General features: G+C 43.6%; 3 protein-coding genes across 3 annotated transcripts; 2 read left to right on the top strand and 1 right to left on the bottom strand.

Annotated features, from left to right (window-relative positions):
- Positions 1–31: 31 nt before the first annotated feature.
- Positions 32–1276, top strand: BT62DRAFT_39 (replication protein A, subunit RPA32). Its single transcript, XM_043180755.1, has 7 exons — positions 32–86; positions 137–222; positions 283–393; positions 446–591; positions 643–799; positions 851–1083; positions 1135–1276. The coding sequence occupies exons 1-7, from the start codon at positions 80–82 to the stop codon at positions 1211–1213; spliced, it is 819 nt and encodes a 272-aa protein (XP_043045916.1). The 5' UTR covers positions 32–79; the 3' UTR covers positions 1214–1276.
- BT62DRAFT_150 (uncharacterized protein) lies at positions 1038–2903 on the top strand. The gene is made up of 7 exons (XM_043179861.1): positions 1038–1083; positions 1135–1386; positions 1438–1554; positions 1610–1746; positions 1806–1983; positions 2035–2621; positions 2677–2903. The coding sequence occupies exons 2-7, from the start codon at positions 1345–1347 to the stop codon at positions 2750–2752; spliced, it is 1137 nt and encodes a 378-aa protein (XP_043045915.1). The 5' UTR covers positions 1038–1083; positions 1135–1344; the 3' UTR covers positions 2753–2903.
- Positions 2904–3248: 345 nt separating this feature from the next.
- BT62DRAFT_998451 (uncharacterized protein) lies at positions 3249–3688 on the bottom strand (the record flags this gene model as incomplete). Its single annotated transcript, XM_043190724.1, has 4 exons — positions 3249–3302; positions 3349–3423; positions 3504–3536; positions 3593–3688. The coding sequence occupies 4 exons, from the start codon at positions 3686–3688 to the stop codon at positions 3249–3251; spliced, it is 258 nt and encodes an 85-aa protein (XP_043045914.1).
- Positions 3689–15158: the final 11470 nt, after the last annotated feature.

Here is a 15158-nt window from a genome sequence, read left to right as displayed (position 1 = left end):
TGACAGGACGTGAATGAAACGCGGTTTTTTTGTCACGCTTCATCATACTCATCTCTACACCTACACTCACAACACAAAAATGAGCCGTGCGAATGACCCTGCTACCTTTTCTTCCTTTTCTGAACCTTATATACAGAAGGAGGATACTACGGTGGAGGCGGCGGTTACGTGCAAGGTGGCTCACCATACAGCGCCGGAGGTAGCCCAGGAGGTGGTAATCGAGTCCGTTCCTTCTCTTCGGTCCTGCGGATAGGTTTCTGACCTTTTGACTTCTCATTTCAGAGAACGGACGCGTCTCAGTCGATTAGGCCGTTTACTATCGCCCAACTCGGAAAAGCCACTCAAGCGCATACTGATGCAGAGTGGATGCTGGACGAGATGGTTATTGGACACGTAAGAGTGTAGTGTATTCCTTTTTTGTCTTGTTATCTCATCGTCAGCACAGGTAACAACAGTAGGCCAAGTAATTCGCATCCAAAAGCAGGCGACCAACAGCGTTTACAACCTTCACGATGGCACGGGACACATTGAGGTGCGGCACTGGAATGAGACGACGAATGAAGAAGATGACGCCAAATGGGGTGGTATACAGTGCGTATGCGTCAATTTTCCCCTTGAAGTTGTCTGAGCAATTTTCATTAGGGAAAATCAGAACGTCCGTGTTGTTGGTTCCTTGAAGACATTTGGCAGCAAGCGCTACCTGAATGCGACGCAAATTCGAGTATCTGAAGACCCTCATGAGACATTCTTCCATATCTTAGAATGCGTTACCTGTACTTTGATTGCCGACAGGGGACCAGTACGCTGTTCTTGCCTGGTATCCACGCTGCTGTCTTGACGTCCCTTGTAGCCCGTCATCGGCCAGCAGCAAGTCAAGTCGGACGGACCATCTGTTGCTGGTTCAAGTACGTTGGCGTATCAGTCTCATTCGGCGCAACCGGTATCGAATGACGAATATGCACATTTACCGAAACTGCAGCGAGACATTGTGCACTTCATGCTTAAGCAGGAGAGCAACGAAGAAGGGGTCCACGTTGCATCTATCGCTCGGTCTATCGGTGGTGGCGATGCGCAAATGATCAGGTTGGTGATCTCTTTTGTGCTGCTTGGACCGAGACTGATGCTTCGTAATAGTGACGCCCTTGACCGCTTAATGGACGACGGAGTCGTATTCAGCACCATTGATGACTCTCATTTTAGTGTGTCTCGCTAAGATGCCTTGATCTTGTAGTCGTACAAGCCAACGTAAACGGCCAACCCATATTTGTATTCTATCACTTGCTTTATTTATCCTTCTTTTTACCACCATCATCTTGGGGTGACGCATGGGTATCAGGCTCAACGATGGATAAAGTTGCCATGAATGAAGGCGGGCATAATAATAAGGTATAGAGCAATGCAACAAAGTGTTCTTTTTATTGACCCGCGATGCCGTAGGGACCTCGGTATGATGTCAAAGACTCGATACGTTGCATCACCATTGCTCAAGCAGGGAAATCTGAGAGGATGCACGATGCTGCACCTTTCAAAATAGATGGGAAAGAAATTGGACAGGTCAGGATGATTCACGCTCCCCCAATTGAATAGCTGAGCCAATATCGCGCACGAGGTCGCGATAGTTGGGAACCTTCTCTCCTACTCCTTGGAAGCAAACTATACAGCATACGAGATAGACGACGGGACTGGAAAGATTACTGCCTGTCTGTGGAAATCCGATGCTAGCGACGTCTTTGTTTCAGATATCGAGTACGTTACAGTGTCGTCTCTCAATCTCCGACAACAGCGACCAACGAGGGCCTTTCTAGCCAGGAGACGATCAATAATTTGCAGCTCATTCGCGTCATTGGCAGGCTTGGCCGATGGCAGACTAAGACTACACTGTCTAAGATACTATCGATACATAAAATATCTGATCCTCATGCAGTATACTGCCATTTGTTGCAATGTGCAACGGAGAGCTTGATATACGAACGAGGCATGCCGGTGGGTGATTGTCTACATTTACACATTTGAGTATTGAAACCAGAGATTTAGCCTTCCCAGGAAACAAGCGTTCCTCCCGCACTCCGAGCGTCTGCGCAGCCGGACGACGGTATCCATGTCGTGACGATGAGCTTTGCGGAGACGTCTTTGAGCCCTTCACCCAAGCGAAAGCCGCGAAAAAAGCTCCCGTCTAAGCAGCCGACCCCATCTCCTCCAGACTCTCCCATTGAGATCCACATGATTGAGCATGAAATTGACGAGGACATAGTGATGTTAGAATACCCCAATAGATCCAGCCCAACGACACCCCAGAAAACACCGTCGACCCGAAATCAGGCGACACCGTCGCTTTTGTTCTCACAGGATGCGACAACTCCGACGTCTTCATCAAAAAGGCGCCTCAGAGATCATATTCACGATTCGCCCTCGAAAACGCGCCCTCAGAATCGTGATCCGTATTCAGATCTTAACGCCATTCAGAGAGACATCATTCTCTTTATCAACGAAAAGGCAGGCAACGTTAGCCTGTATCCTGCAATGGACGGCAATCCCCACGCGTTGGCCTTTGAGGAAGGCATTTCCCGTAACACAATTATCAACACGCTGAGCCATCGCCGCGTGCCCGCCGATGCGATACGGTAGGTTAAATTCCGTGTTTTTCAAAACCCAATGCTAACAGATTTTCACTACCAGGTCCGCCATTGAATTTTTAATAGCCCGCGGTTACATCTATTCCACGGGTGACGAAGAACATTTTGCAGTCACTTGATCATAAGGAACGTTCTCTTATGACATGTCGTGCAACATCTTGGAACCTATTTCTTTTCATGTATCACGTTGGAGCAGTTTGTTGTAATATTCTTTTTGTTCGATCTTGCTTGAATCATTTTCGACTTCCGGGACGCGTCATCAGTGTGAATACTCAAGTTTCTGTCCGGTCTGTCGACTACTCAACGAGATGCAGTAAATCTCCGGTAGAAAAAGTTACAAAATTTAAAACAAAAGATTACAGTGAATGAAAACCAAGAGATGACGCAGTAAAAAGGTCTATATACATTTTTCTACGAAATTTCAAGCTAGCAAAAGACGAGTAGTGATGGCGTATCTTACTGTGACCATGCTCTACGTGCCACATGTAGTCAGGCGTTTTTGGTAGAATGATGAAAAATGAAAGAACGTGAAGATACTGTAGAGTTCCTAGGCGGGGAATCGCTGATTCAAGAGATGGGAACTAGTTTTATTGAGCGATCACTCACTTGTCGAGGTCACAATCGGCGACAGAAAACACGGTCAGCTAGATGCCCCACAACTGCAACGACCTGGACACGACTAAGACGACAGTCAAACGACCTGGAAGAGACGTACAACCGCAACAGCCATGACTTTGAACCACAGAGTAGGATACCCGCCTCGTGCCGGCGCTTGGTTTGCTGGAGCAATCTAAGATAATCGGGAAAAGTCAGAAATAACAAGAGTCCGGGAAAAGTTCAGCGTGCCCTGAAGTCCGGAGGGGCTGCAACCGTCATAAACCCAGGGTTGACGGCATTAGCCACCTGTCAGCATCTTGAGTGACGATGCGGGGAAAAGAACGCGTGGGGAAAATACATACCGCAGACCTGCGAAAACTGCGAGTTGAAGGCAGCTGGGGACGAAGGTAAGGATGGGCAGAGCGACGGTCTCGTCGTTGAGTGAGGACCTTGGGCATGGTGGTGGTTGAAGATGGAAATTTTTCGTACCTTGAGCCGTATAAATACGTGGGGAACAGAATGTATGTATACGACTTCCCAACTTAGAACACCAACAGCAACCATGTACAATCACGCCGGGACCAACCGTAACAATCGTTATTTACCTTCCAGCTGCAATGATAGCAAGCTATTCTGCAGAGGCAAAGGCGAAAGCCCACCTTGGTACTTGTCCGCTTCCACAGCTCCCAGGAGGTTCACCGATTGTTCGTCTTGAGCGTTGTGGCAGGTTTTCGAGCCATGTACACCAAGCAGGGAGCCAAGGACAAAGAGGGCATTCCTTATTCACCCTTTAGCGTCGACGTGAAGGGCTGTAGGACCCTCATTGCGATTCGAATCGCAGGCGCCATTGTCGGATACATTCGGAACCAACAGTGTATCGCGTGCTTTGTCTGAGAAATGAATTAGGACACCAAGGATAGTTCCTCTGGGTGCTGCGAGGTATCGTAGCACTCCACGCCTGTGCTGTTGGGTTGCTGTTTGCGCGTCATTCGTTGTCTCCTCAATGCATGCACTATTCTTCCTCTCTCTGTAACATTTCCGTCTGCCTCCATCTTGCCGCGCATCCATCCGTCGTTCTGCTATCGTATTTTCTTCAGAGCGAAGTTGTATGGCAGGGTTCACTGACTCGGACATAGGACACGGAATTTGTGCTTTCGAAGTCACATGATCGACAAGGGTCCGTTTTTCGATTTCTCGATTTCAACACAAATCTGACCTGCGCCCCCAAGCATCTCGATAGACATCTCATTACCCTTAAAACTGGAGATCAACGAATAGCAAATGAGCGTTTGAACGCGAACCTCATACCGACTGAGCTAATATGATATCTTGCAAACCAAACATTTAGCTGGACGGGTATATTTTGTACGAAGCTTCACACAGCATCGGAACAACTTCAAAATTGGCCGGAGCGCAAGGTACACTGATAAAAGCATTGGTGACTAACAGCAACTGTCGCTAACAGTGTATTCGAACACAGCACTTTCAGCATAGCGGATAGTGACGGGTCTAATCGGGACTCCAGTCAGTTCAGCGCTTGACGAAACGGAAGCTGCGCATTGAAATCCGGCCTTTGTCAGACTAGAAATTCTGTACCGTTTTAAGCAATTTCGACGTCCAGATTGTTCAGCTGCAAGTATCTGCCAGAATGACCAATAGGGAGGCTCGGTGAGAAGGCAACGTATTCTAAATGTAATGTAAGCTGAGAAGCGACAGAGGGGCAATATTCTCACCATTTAAATATCTTAGTGGCAACCAGAAATGGCCAATTGTCCTCTTTGAAGGACCATCCCGAAATCGTTCGAGCTTGACAAGCTGCCGGAGAGACGAGCTCGACATTACGTCGTTCTGAGTCGTCAACATTCGCAACCGTGACGACGTCAGTCAAGGCATCGACGACGACAGAAAATAAAGCTCCGCATCCACATCTAGACTCCGGTCCATTCAGACAGAAATCTCTATTTACCTCATTCGGTTATGGTCTCTCGTCGTTTATATATCGGAGCCAGTAGGTGTGCACTTCAAGTTAGCAGCTCCAATCTACACTGCATGGAGAATTCAATAGCTTAAAATATTGAATTCTATAATTATTTATTTTTTCAATATATTAGTCTCTAATATTAAAATATTATTTCAATAATGTTTAAAATAATCTTTGAATATTTTAGGCTGAAAGCTGGAAAAATAAAGATATAGAATTCAATATTCTAAGGCATAATATTAAAATTTCCATGCAGTGGTTGGAAGTCATTCAGACTGTTGGATGGATATAAGCATCTAGATATGAAGAATTATCTGAACAAAGTCTTTCTCTCACAGATGAAGGATTATGAAAGACAGATGAGAAAGTTTGTATCAGATCCCACTGTACTTGGTGAATTTCAGATGATCCCTTCTGACCTGCAGCCTAGAGAACTTGAACTTTCAGGATGAATCCTGTATGCATACTTATGATACAGTTTTCCATGCTTGGTATATGCTATCTTGACTCTATAATGCCTGTTTAATGGATATTGACTCATTAACAAGGTTCAGTTCAGATCAAGCCCTTATGCCAAAAAAGATTTATAGTCATCTCATTCATATTTCAGAATTTTGTGCTATTTTTAGTGCTGATCATCACAAGTGCCACACTTATCAGACTCACTATTAGGATTGGTAACTATTATGCTGTGCATTACTCAGCTAATTTTCTTTTCTTTACTTGAAAATTCTAGTTGTTAGACCTCTATTAAACACTCACAAATGTCTAGCACTGCTTTCACCAGAGTCTAATTCTAGGTTCTGAGTCTGAGTCTGATTTCAGTATAAAAGTATAATGAGGATAATGAGGTAGATAATAAGAATTTCACAAAGGAGGATGAAGGGTAGTAGCTGGTAGATATAGTCTGCCATTGTGGCAAGAGTATTCACATCAGGTAGTCAGAGAGTTTAGCAGGTGTATTAAACCTTAGCTCAAGACTAGAGTATATCAGTGTGTACTACTGCCTTATATACTGTCTAAAGAACTTTATACCCTATAGGCAACTACTGTCTGCTTTTCATGCTCTCTGCTCATTGTCTAGGATAACAATGACTGTGCTCTTGCTTTTGTTCATTATTGTTGCTCTGCTATATTATTGCTATGATGAGTTTTCCATATGCCACAGTTTCTATTGTGTTTAAGATGTGAGACAGTGATAGTTACCACATTGTTCCTTGTCATCTTATTGTGCATTGATGAATAAGGTGTAGCCATAGTATTATCATATCTTTATCATCTTTTGTAAGATTAGTAAGCATCTGCTTACTAAGCATTAACAGATTATGATTTAGAGGCAAAAATCATAACATTACCTCCTTCTCAAGGCAATCATCTTTGATTGCTCAGAGCAGCCCAGGAAAAAGAGATTGTGCTTTATTCTTACCATCAATTTCAGTGAAAACATTATTGATGTGGTTGAGAAAATGGGATTGGTCAACAAAGGTTCCAGCAGCTAGGTTATCTTTCTCTTACCATATAAATAGCTTTTTGCATTCAAAGAGGTGTCAATCTTTTCTGAAGGGCAATCATTGCATATGGATATAGTCTGACTTATCAAACATTAGTCAACCCAATAGAGCAAAGTTGACAGCTGCCAGAGAATTTTGGTGTGTCTGATATTTGGCAATAAGGGTCTTTGCATGCAGAAGGTCTTTTTCTGCATACCATCAGTTTTCCTCATTGCTATATCTCTTGAAATAGACTAAAAACCACTGTTTTCTGTACCAAATCTTATTGTCAAGAATGGCATTGATTTTATATTCATCTTTAACCACCACAGATTTAGGTGGTGGTGGTTTCTGCTGATTAGGAAATTCAGCCTGTTGGAATGGTTTGAGCAAGGCTTTATTGAAGACTGAATGGATTTTTTAAGTCTTCAGAATAAATAATTCATATGCCCTATTGCCTACTTTCTTTGCAATCTTAAAGGGCTCTCCATATTTATCATTCAACTTTTTCATGGTCCTGTCTGTCTTCAGGTTTTTCATGTCTAGCATAATCTGATCTTCTGATTGATACTCTTTTCTTGTCATATTGTTTCTTTATTGAGTCTGCTGCTTTTAAAAGCACTTGTTCTGTCTCATCATAGATCTTCTTTATTTTAACAGTGAAATCTTTTGCTTGGAGTACTTGACTGTCCCTTTATGAGGGATTTATTCCAGTGTTAGAGTGTACACCAGTGTTTATAAAGAATGGGCTAAATCTTGTGGCAGAGTTTTCTCAGTTGTTGTGAGTGAATCCTGCTAAGAGAAGCCATTCTGCCCAGTCATTCTGCCAGTGATTGATAAATATTTGTAAATATTTTTCAATCTCTTGATTGACCCTCTGTTATGATTTTTTCTTGTCCTTTCTTAATTAACCCCTATTTATGCTTAGTTAGAGCACTTAGTCCAGTGTTTAAGACTGTAGGATAGGCTTACTTATCACAATAAGACTGAGTCCATCATTGTCTTCTAATGCAATGACACCCCTTGATGATGGACAACAATCTTTTTGTAGATAGTAACAATGCTCAAAGATAAAGGGCATAATAGCTTGAACAGACACAATTAGTAGTAGTATATTTATCTCAATGAATGAATAGTATATAAGTAGCATAGCTCTTGCTGTAGATACCCAGCTTTGAGCTAAAGTTTATTCATCTACTATTCTATCTTAAGCCTACTTGCAATAGTCTTAAGACACAAAGCCATATAAATATATACAAGTGAACTTAGACATAACTGTATGAATATGATACAGCATTTATTTACTATATGTTCAGATCACATGTCACTTGAGCTTAACAATTAGCTCAAAGCTTATGCTTTTCTTTCCTTATGCATAATAAGCATGAAGAAAACTGAATGCCACCATCAAACATATCATCTCCTGATCTCACAGATGATTTCTTTAAGCTATTAGCTTCCATTATAGGAATGCTTCTAGGCTTGTTTACTATTATTCAACTTTGCTGAGGATGACAATCAGTAACCACTTAGATAGTTAGGCACTATCAAGCTTTTCAGCAAGTATAACAAGTCCTATAAAATATCACATCAGATCTCTCTTTCTACAACATCTCTGTCTCTGTCAGAGTCTTCTTTCAGCCTCTGTTTGGATTCATACCTGAAACTGGATCTAGTGACTTGCATTCATAGAGTGCTGAGAAAAAAGAAAGACACTAATACCCCCCTCAACTTTGACTAATGAACAATAGAAACACTCAGCTCATAGGGTTCAGGAATCTATGAGTCTCACCACACCTCTCTTTAGTCCTGGACCATAAGGATGAAGATCTCCCCAACAACTTCTTTGATGATGAGCTATCCTCTGACTCTTCTATCACTCCACCTGAGCACAGAGTTGGAGACTGTGCCAGAGACTCTTAATGCCACTCAGATGGCTTCAGGCTTCTAGCACTCATTCTCTGACTCCAGACACAACTCACTATATGCAACCTCATGTGACAGTCTAATCTCTCAGACTCTCAGTCTTCTCCTATCAATGCCCAGTGACTTTTACCTCTCCAGCTTTGACCTCACCACTTGAAGGAATATTGAGCATATTGAACAAGAAGATTACTCTGTGGCTACTTAAGCAGAGTTGGAGCAGCAAGATGCAGAAGAATGAGCCTGAAACATTGCTGAATATACAGCAGCTCAGGCTTAGGATAAATACAAGGAGACCTGATATGACTGTCAGTTCTGATGTTGTCAGTGTGAGCTTGAGGCAGCTATGTGGAGATTCAGCTCTCCAAGTTGATATAGTCTCTGAATAAGAACTATGGACTCTTCCTTTAGAGAGCCTAGCACCCCAGCAGGAATAGACCTATAGACAGGATCCACTGAGGCAGTCACTCTCAGCAAAGCTGCTAGAAGAGACACTTATCTCTCTACTCCCAGAACAGATAGCATTATAGACACCAATACCATCTCTTCTCACTCCAAGTTCATACTTGATGCCTATGGGCTTTAAGTCCCTCTTAACACTCATATTTCTGACCACAGGCTCTAGAGGTTCCTTGGAGAAAGAATCACAGCACTCTTCCTCAACCTATGATTTTATAAAAACTTTCACTGATATCATCACAAATTGAAGGAATAAAGAGCATGCAGCAGTCATCAGAAAGACATTGAGGTTGGTGCCAGCCAACCTGACAAGCAGTCTTCTCCTAGGGCTAGTCCCAGCAATGTCAGACTCAGTAACAGGAATGACAACCAGCTTTCCTATGACAATCAAACTTCAGCCTTTATTTATCTATAATCCACTTAATAACTTTCCTGCTAAAAACAATATCGAAGAGGAGGATGACAAGAACAAGGATGAGGACAGTAAAGAGAGGGTGCAGGATATTCCTCTTAAGTGAGAAAATTGGAAATACACCAAAGAAGATGTTGATGAAGAAGTGCTGCAAGAAGAAGTACAATGAGAATGGGAAAAAAGAATATTTAAGGCTGTATCAAGAAGGGATAGTGGTGTTATAGAGAGATATTAGCTGGTTAATATTCTCTCTAGAAAAAGAGTATATGGTCACAGATGATACTGAAAAAATTGATATTTTACAGTATTGTTATAATTTTTCCTATTTTCTTTCTATTTTCTTTTCTTTTTCCTTGGAAATGACCCCTATCTTTGCTTAGTCAGGGTGCTTAGGCCAGCACTTAGGACCATGGGAATGCTTAGCTCAGCAACCCAGTCAGTCACTCTCCTATCACGTTGCTGTATGCTGTGAAGAGAGAGACAGTACTCCTTTTGTCTTCAACTTGCAGTGTAACAACCACAGCACAACAGCAAGACAACAGCTTTTGTGGAGAGCCTGGCAACAGCAGGAGTAACAGCTCTACGACAGACAATATCTTTTGTGAATATTTATTTATAACATGATAACAGAACAGTATTTAAGTAGTGTAGCTCTCACTGTAATATCTCAGCTTCGAGCTAAAGTTTATTCTCTACCATCCTATCTCGAGCGACTTGCAAACACTTTGACCACACACCTCTGTTAACACATCAGTGAACTCAGTCAGTCTAATCTGAAGTGTGAGGTTCTGAACTGTTTATCATATGTTAATAGTCATATGGAGTTTGGGCTTAACAATTAGCTTGAAGCTTCTTGCTTCTCTTTCTCAAGCCCAACCATGCTGAGAAACTGAATGCTCCCTGCTCTAAATCCATCCAATCCGAACTTTACTCACAAGTTCTTCGAACTCTTGGCTTCTATCATTGGAACCTTAATTGGTTTATTAGTGATCATACAGCTGTGCTATAGACGCTAATCTATTACCGCCTGGACCATTTGACACTACTAAGAATTCCAGCGTATCTGTACAATCCTCTGAAATGTCACACCAGATCTCCCCCTCCATGACATCCCTGCCTCTGTCCAAAACTCTGTCCAACACCCCAAAGAAACAGAAGATGAGCCTGGGGGCTCGACTGAAGAGCATTCTAGGGAAGAAGAGGAGCAGCAGTGGCAACATGAGTACCTCCCAAGACCCCTGTCGGCAATCGTCTGAGACCCTGGAAACCCTTGGGCTACAGGGTTTCGATGACCCCAACCCGACACTCTCATCTTCTCCCCTGAGTGCAGCATCACTGTGTCAAGAACCACCATCACCCAGTCTGAAATTAGGTGCTGGACTAGAGACTCCTTGGATGCTGTTTGGATAGCTCCAAGCACCAGAAGTACCAACAGGCATCAACTCCGACATGCCTCCTCAACAAGGAGCAGTGGAAAAAGAACAAGGGTCAGTAGTCCTGATCCCTTCTTTGATGACACCAACAGGAATGAGGTCCGATACTAGCAAGCAGCATCAAGAGTGGCCAGCAGAATGGAACAGGGAAGAGTCTCATGCCTATGAGGGCATGATCCAGTAGTACCAGACCCAATACGACCAACCCCTCACTCTCTTGTCCAGTTTCTCAAAGGACAGATATGGGCTGACCATCAGGCCAGCCATCAGCACAGGACTGGGACCTCTGAAAGGTTCCAACTTAACAATACTCTAGTCAGCACTGCCGACTCTCTGTTCCAGGAATCAGCCACTCTTGCCAGTGAGCCTGATCCTTGGACCAGGCCAATTGCTGGAGTCATCCATGCCGATGACTACCACTATGGGGAGCCAACACTCTTTGACAATGACTGCCTGCTATCATACAGGACAGACACCATTGCTGAAACTGATGATATCCCCATCTGGGGAGATAGGATATCATCAGACTGGGGAACAATCAGGAGTGATAACGAGCATATTGACCCCACTGGAGATCTCAAAAGAGTCCTTGACGGGCCAATTGCTGCCTTCTTCCTTCACTCCCAGTTCTATAGAAACTTCTACTGGTATCGCAGAGCAGTGGTGCCACCAGCAGAAGGAGAAGGAGAGCAGCCTGACTGGAAGCCTACTCCTCGATCCGGACCCAATGATGCTGAGTTGAATACTCAGCCCTGACCCACTCGCCCCAGAAACCTTTGGCCAGCAAAGCAGTTCCCTCCTTGAGGAGACCACTGATAAGAGGGCCAAAGAGGATGACGAGACTGAGGAGGAGGACCAAGGCAGCCAGGCAGTGGACTCTATCCTTGAGTGGAGATCTATCATCAGCACAACCACGTGCCAAGAACAGGAGAAGAAATGACGAGAACGAGAGATATGAGAAAAAGACTTTATTCAGCTATACCAAGAGCAGATAGCTGAGTTATAGAGAGATGATTGCTGGCTACGATTGTCCCTAGGATGAAGGTATACTGCTGCTGATTCCATTGAGTGAGAGGAGATTTTACAGTATGCCATGACTAAGCACGCCATTTTTAATTTCAATCAGCACTATTTACATTATCAGATGATGGCGATGCTACCATATCGACCAAGGTTCAGCAAACGGGAGGCACTAATGCTATAGACTCCGAGTGTGATGCCACCCAAATCAGCAAACACAGTGTCCTCAATTTGAACAGCAACATCAAAATACTCACTCACCACATCGGCCATCCACAGCATGGCATCTCAGCTAGCCTGATCCTATAGATAGCCGAGAACCTACCATCCAAATTCCTGGACCGGCACAGGGAGCCGACTATTGGGAGGACAGCCACCACCCGATGAAGCCGAAGGAAGCAGATCGGTTTTGACCAATGTGAAGAAGGATGACCCCAAAGCAACGGCATAGGGGTGGACCATCAAGGACAGGCAGATCATCCGAAAGGAAGGACTGCCGACTCCAAGAAGTCCTGTTGCTGATGATAGGTTCTTACACTCCTTTCCAGGGCCTCTGACAGATTGGGCTGGTCCCCCTGAGGGAGAATCCTCAAATCTGATGTCACCTCTTGATCTGAAGGTGTATATATTGAATGTCAGACTGATGCTAGAGCAGAAGTCCCTTTCTTTTAAAGGGGCTTCAGATGACATTGACCATTTCCTTATGGACTGTGACCAATACTTCTAGGTCTTTGCCTCATACTTTCTCTATGACATATACAAGGTCAACTATGCCACCATCTACTTTGAAGACAAGGCAAAAGTATGGTGGGTACTACTGGCCCCTAACTTCTGGTTGACCACCCGACAACACCATTGGTATCCCTCCTGGCCAGTCTTAAAGCAGATGATCCATGACAAGTTTATAGACCCTGCTGTATGAGAAGTCCACAGGTCAAAGATGAAAGAATATAAAATGGGTGACAAGGCAGTGCCAGACTACTTTGATGAATTGGAGTGACTCGAGAAACTCACTGAGATCAGAGAAGATGTAGCCAACTCAGAACAAATGGTCGAGTATATGAAGTGGGGACTGCTGTCTCATTACCTGAAGACTATTTCGGATCTCAGCCATAGTGTGCCAGTCGGCTATGATGATTGAAAGATACGAATTGTCTTAATATAGTAGGAGTGACAATGACAGAAGGCAGAAGTGACAAACTTGTAGGACCAATACAGATACCAGAGACAGGGCTTGAAGCCCTCCACCTCTCATGTGACCACATCTGCCAAGCCCAGCAGCTCAACTCCAACTTCTCAGAACAATGAGAAGCAAACTGGTAAGGGCCCAAGTACCAGAATAGGTAAGCAGATTGATGTGGATCACCTCAAGAAGGAGGGGAAGTGCTTTAATTGTGGCCAGCTAGGCCACATGGCATAAAACTGCCCAGAGAAGAAGAATAAATATATGTGGGAGGATATCAGAGCACAGATTGCTGAATGAACAAGGGAGGAACAGAACCTCAGAGATGACGATAAACCTGAAGAGGTAAAAGATTAGGCTGAGCAGTAGGCAATTCGACTGCCTTGGCCAAGGACAAGAATAATAGGCCACAGACTGATATTTCCTTTTCTATAGTTTTCACCCCTATGTCTAAATTATGCATGCATTCAAATATACCTGACCCTATTACTCAGAACCCAGAATCACCTAAGGAATCGACTTCTACAACTCAAGTGTCGATGAAGAGCCGAAGAGGGGCAGAGAGCCCCAAAGGTGCATCCTCGTCGAAAGTTCATCAAACTAAAAATATAAAACAGACTCAACTGCCTTTAGGCTGAACAGAGATAGAGAACCCCACAGGTTGGCTAAAACTATTCGATACCGAATGGACTTGGTGAGCTATTAAAGATGCCAAGGACAAAGCAGCAGTGAAAGCCATACTCAAGAATTGGGTTCATAAGACCCAAATTGAGGAAGTGATCAACAATATAATCACAGAAATGTGAACCATAGAATGATGTTGAGCTCTGGAATGGCTTGATGAGTTACATGGACCACAACAATTCATCTGATGAGCCAAGTCCATGGGAAAGGATTTACTAGCCAAAGCACAGATTGAGATATTGACATCTCGATCAACCCATGCAGTCACCGCCTTGATTGACAGTGGCTGCACAAGAAGTAGCATCAACCGAGCTTTCGTCAATAAGCATCAATTGCCTACTCAGGCAACAGCAGCACCTATCCCAGTCTACAACATAGATGGGATGAAGAACCAAGCCAGATCAATTACCGAGTATATAGAGCTTAGGCTCACCATTGGTGATCATTTAGAAAGAATCAATCTAGCAGTAACTGACCTAGGAACAAAAGAAATATTCCTTGATCATGATTGGCTGATCAGACATAATCCACTAATCAATTGGAAAACTGGACAGATCATTTTCACTTGATGCCAATGCCGGAAAATTCCATTCGAATTACCAGATGAAGATCCCGAGGACCGATGGGATGAAGAAATAAAAGACGGTGAAACCATCCTTGCTGTCAACCTACAAAGGGCTATTAGCATTCGTGTGGTACACCATGCTAATGATCTAGCAGCGAAAGCTAATGCTAGAAGAGGGAAACAGACGTTCGAAGAAATGGTGTCTGAATAGGCACGTGACTATCAGGATTATCGAAAACTCAATGAAATGATGATCAAGAACCGCTACCTACTTCCATTGATCATGAAACTAATGGACAAACTCTGCAGTGCAAGGTATTACACCAAACTAGACGTTCAGTGGGAATACAACAATGTGCGCATCAAAGAAGGTGATGAATAGAAAGCCACTTTTTAAACTAACTGCGGTTTGTTCGAACTGACAGTTATGTTCTTTGGACTTACCAATTCACTGGCCACCTTTCAGTGAATGATGAATGATATCTTCAAAGATCTCATTGCTACAGAAAAGGTGACAATCTACCTGGATGACATTCTCATCATGTCCAAAACCAGAGAGGAACACTGAAGGATAGTATGACAAGTGCTGTCGCTGATGAGGAAGCACTGACTCTTCCTCAAAGCTGAAAAATGTGAGTTCAAGGTATTAGAAACTGAATACCTCAGAGTCATTATCAGTGAAGGAAGCATTCGGATGGATCCCATCAAGGTGGCGGAAGTAACTGAATAGCTGGAACCAACCAAGAAAAAGGAGCTGCAATCATTTCTTGGATTCACC

This window comes from Guyanagaster necrorhizus, assembly GCF_019112545.1.
Source record: "Guyanagaster necrorhizus MCA 3950 unplaced genomic scaffold BT62scaffold_1, whole genome shotgun sequence".
NCBI lineage: Eukaryota > Fungi > Basidiomycota > Agaricomycetes > Agaricales > Physalacriaceae > Guyanagaster > Guyanagaster necrorhizus.
The sequence above is the reverse complement of the archived record's forward strand: the minus strand, read 5'-3'. Positions and strand labels throughout refer to the sequence as shown.

Coding starts and splice junctions, on each gene's coding strand:
- BT62DRAFT_39 (XM_043180755.1), top strand. Junction 592..642: donor GCCAAATGGGGTGGTATACA/GTGCGTATGCGT, acceptor AATTTTCATTAG/GGAAAATCAGAACGTCCGTG. Junction 1,084..1,134: donor GGCGATGCGCAAATGATCAG/GTTGGTGATCTC, acceptor GCTTCGTAATAG/TGACGCCCTTGACCGCTTAA.
- BT62DRAFT_150 (XM_043179861.1), top strand. CDS start 1,345: ATGGATAAAGTTGCCATGAATGAAGGCGGGCATAATAATAAG. Junction 1,387..1,437: donor AAGGCGGGCATAATAATAAG/GTATAGAGCAAT, acceptor GCGATGCCGTAG/GGACCTCGGTATGATGTCAA. Junction 1,984..2,034: donor TATACGAACGAGGCATGCCG/GTGGGTGATTGT, acceptor CCAGAGATTTAG/CCTTCCCAGGAAACAAGCGT.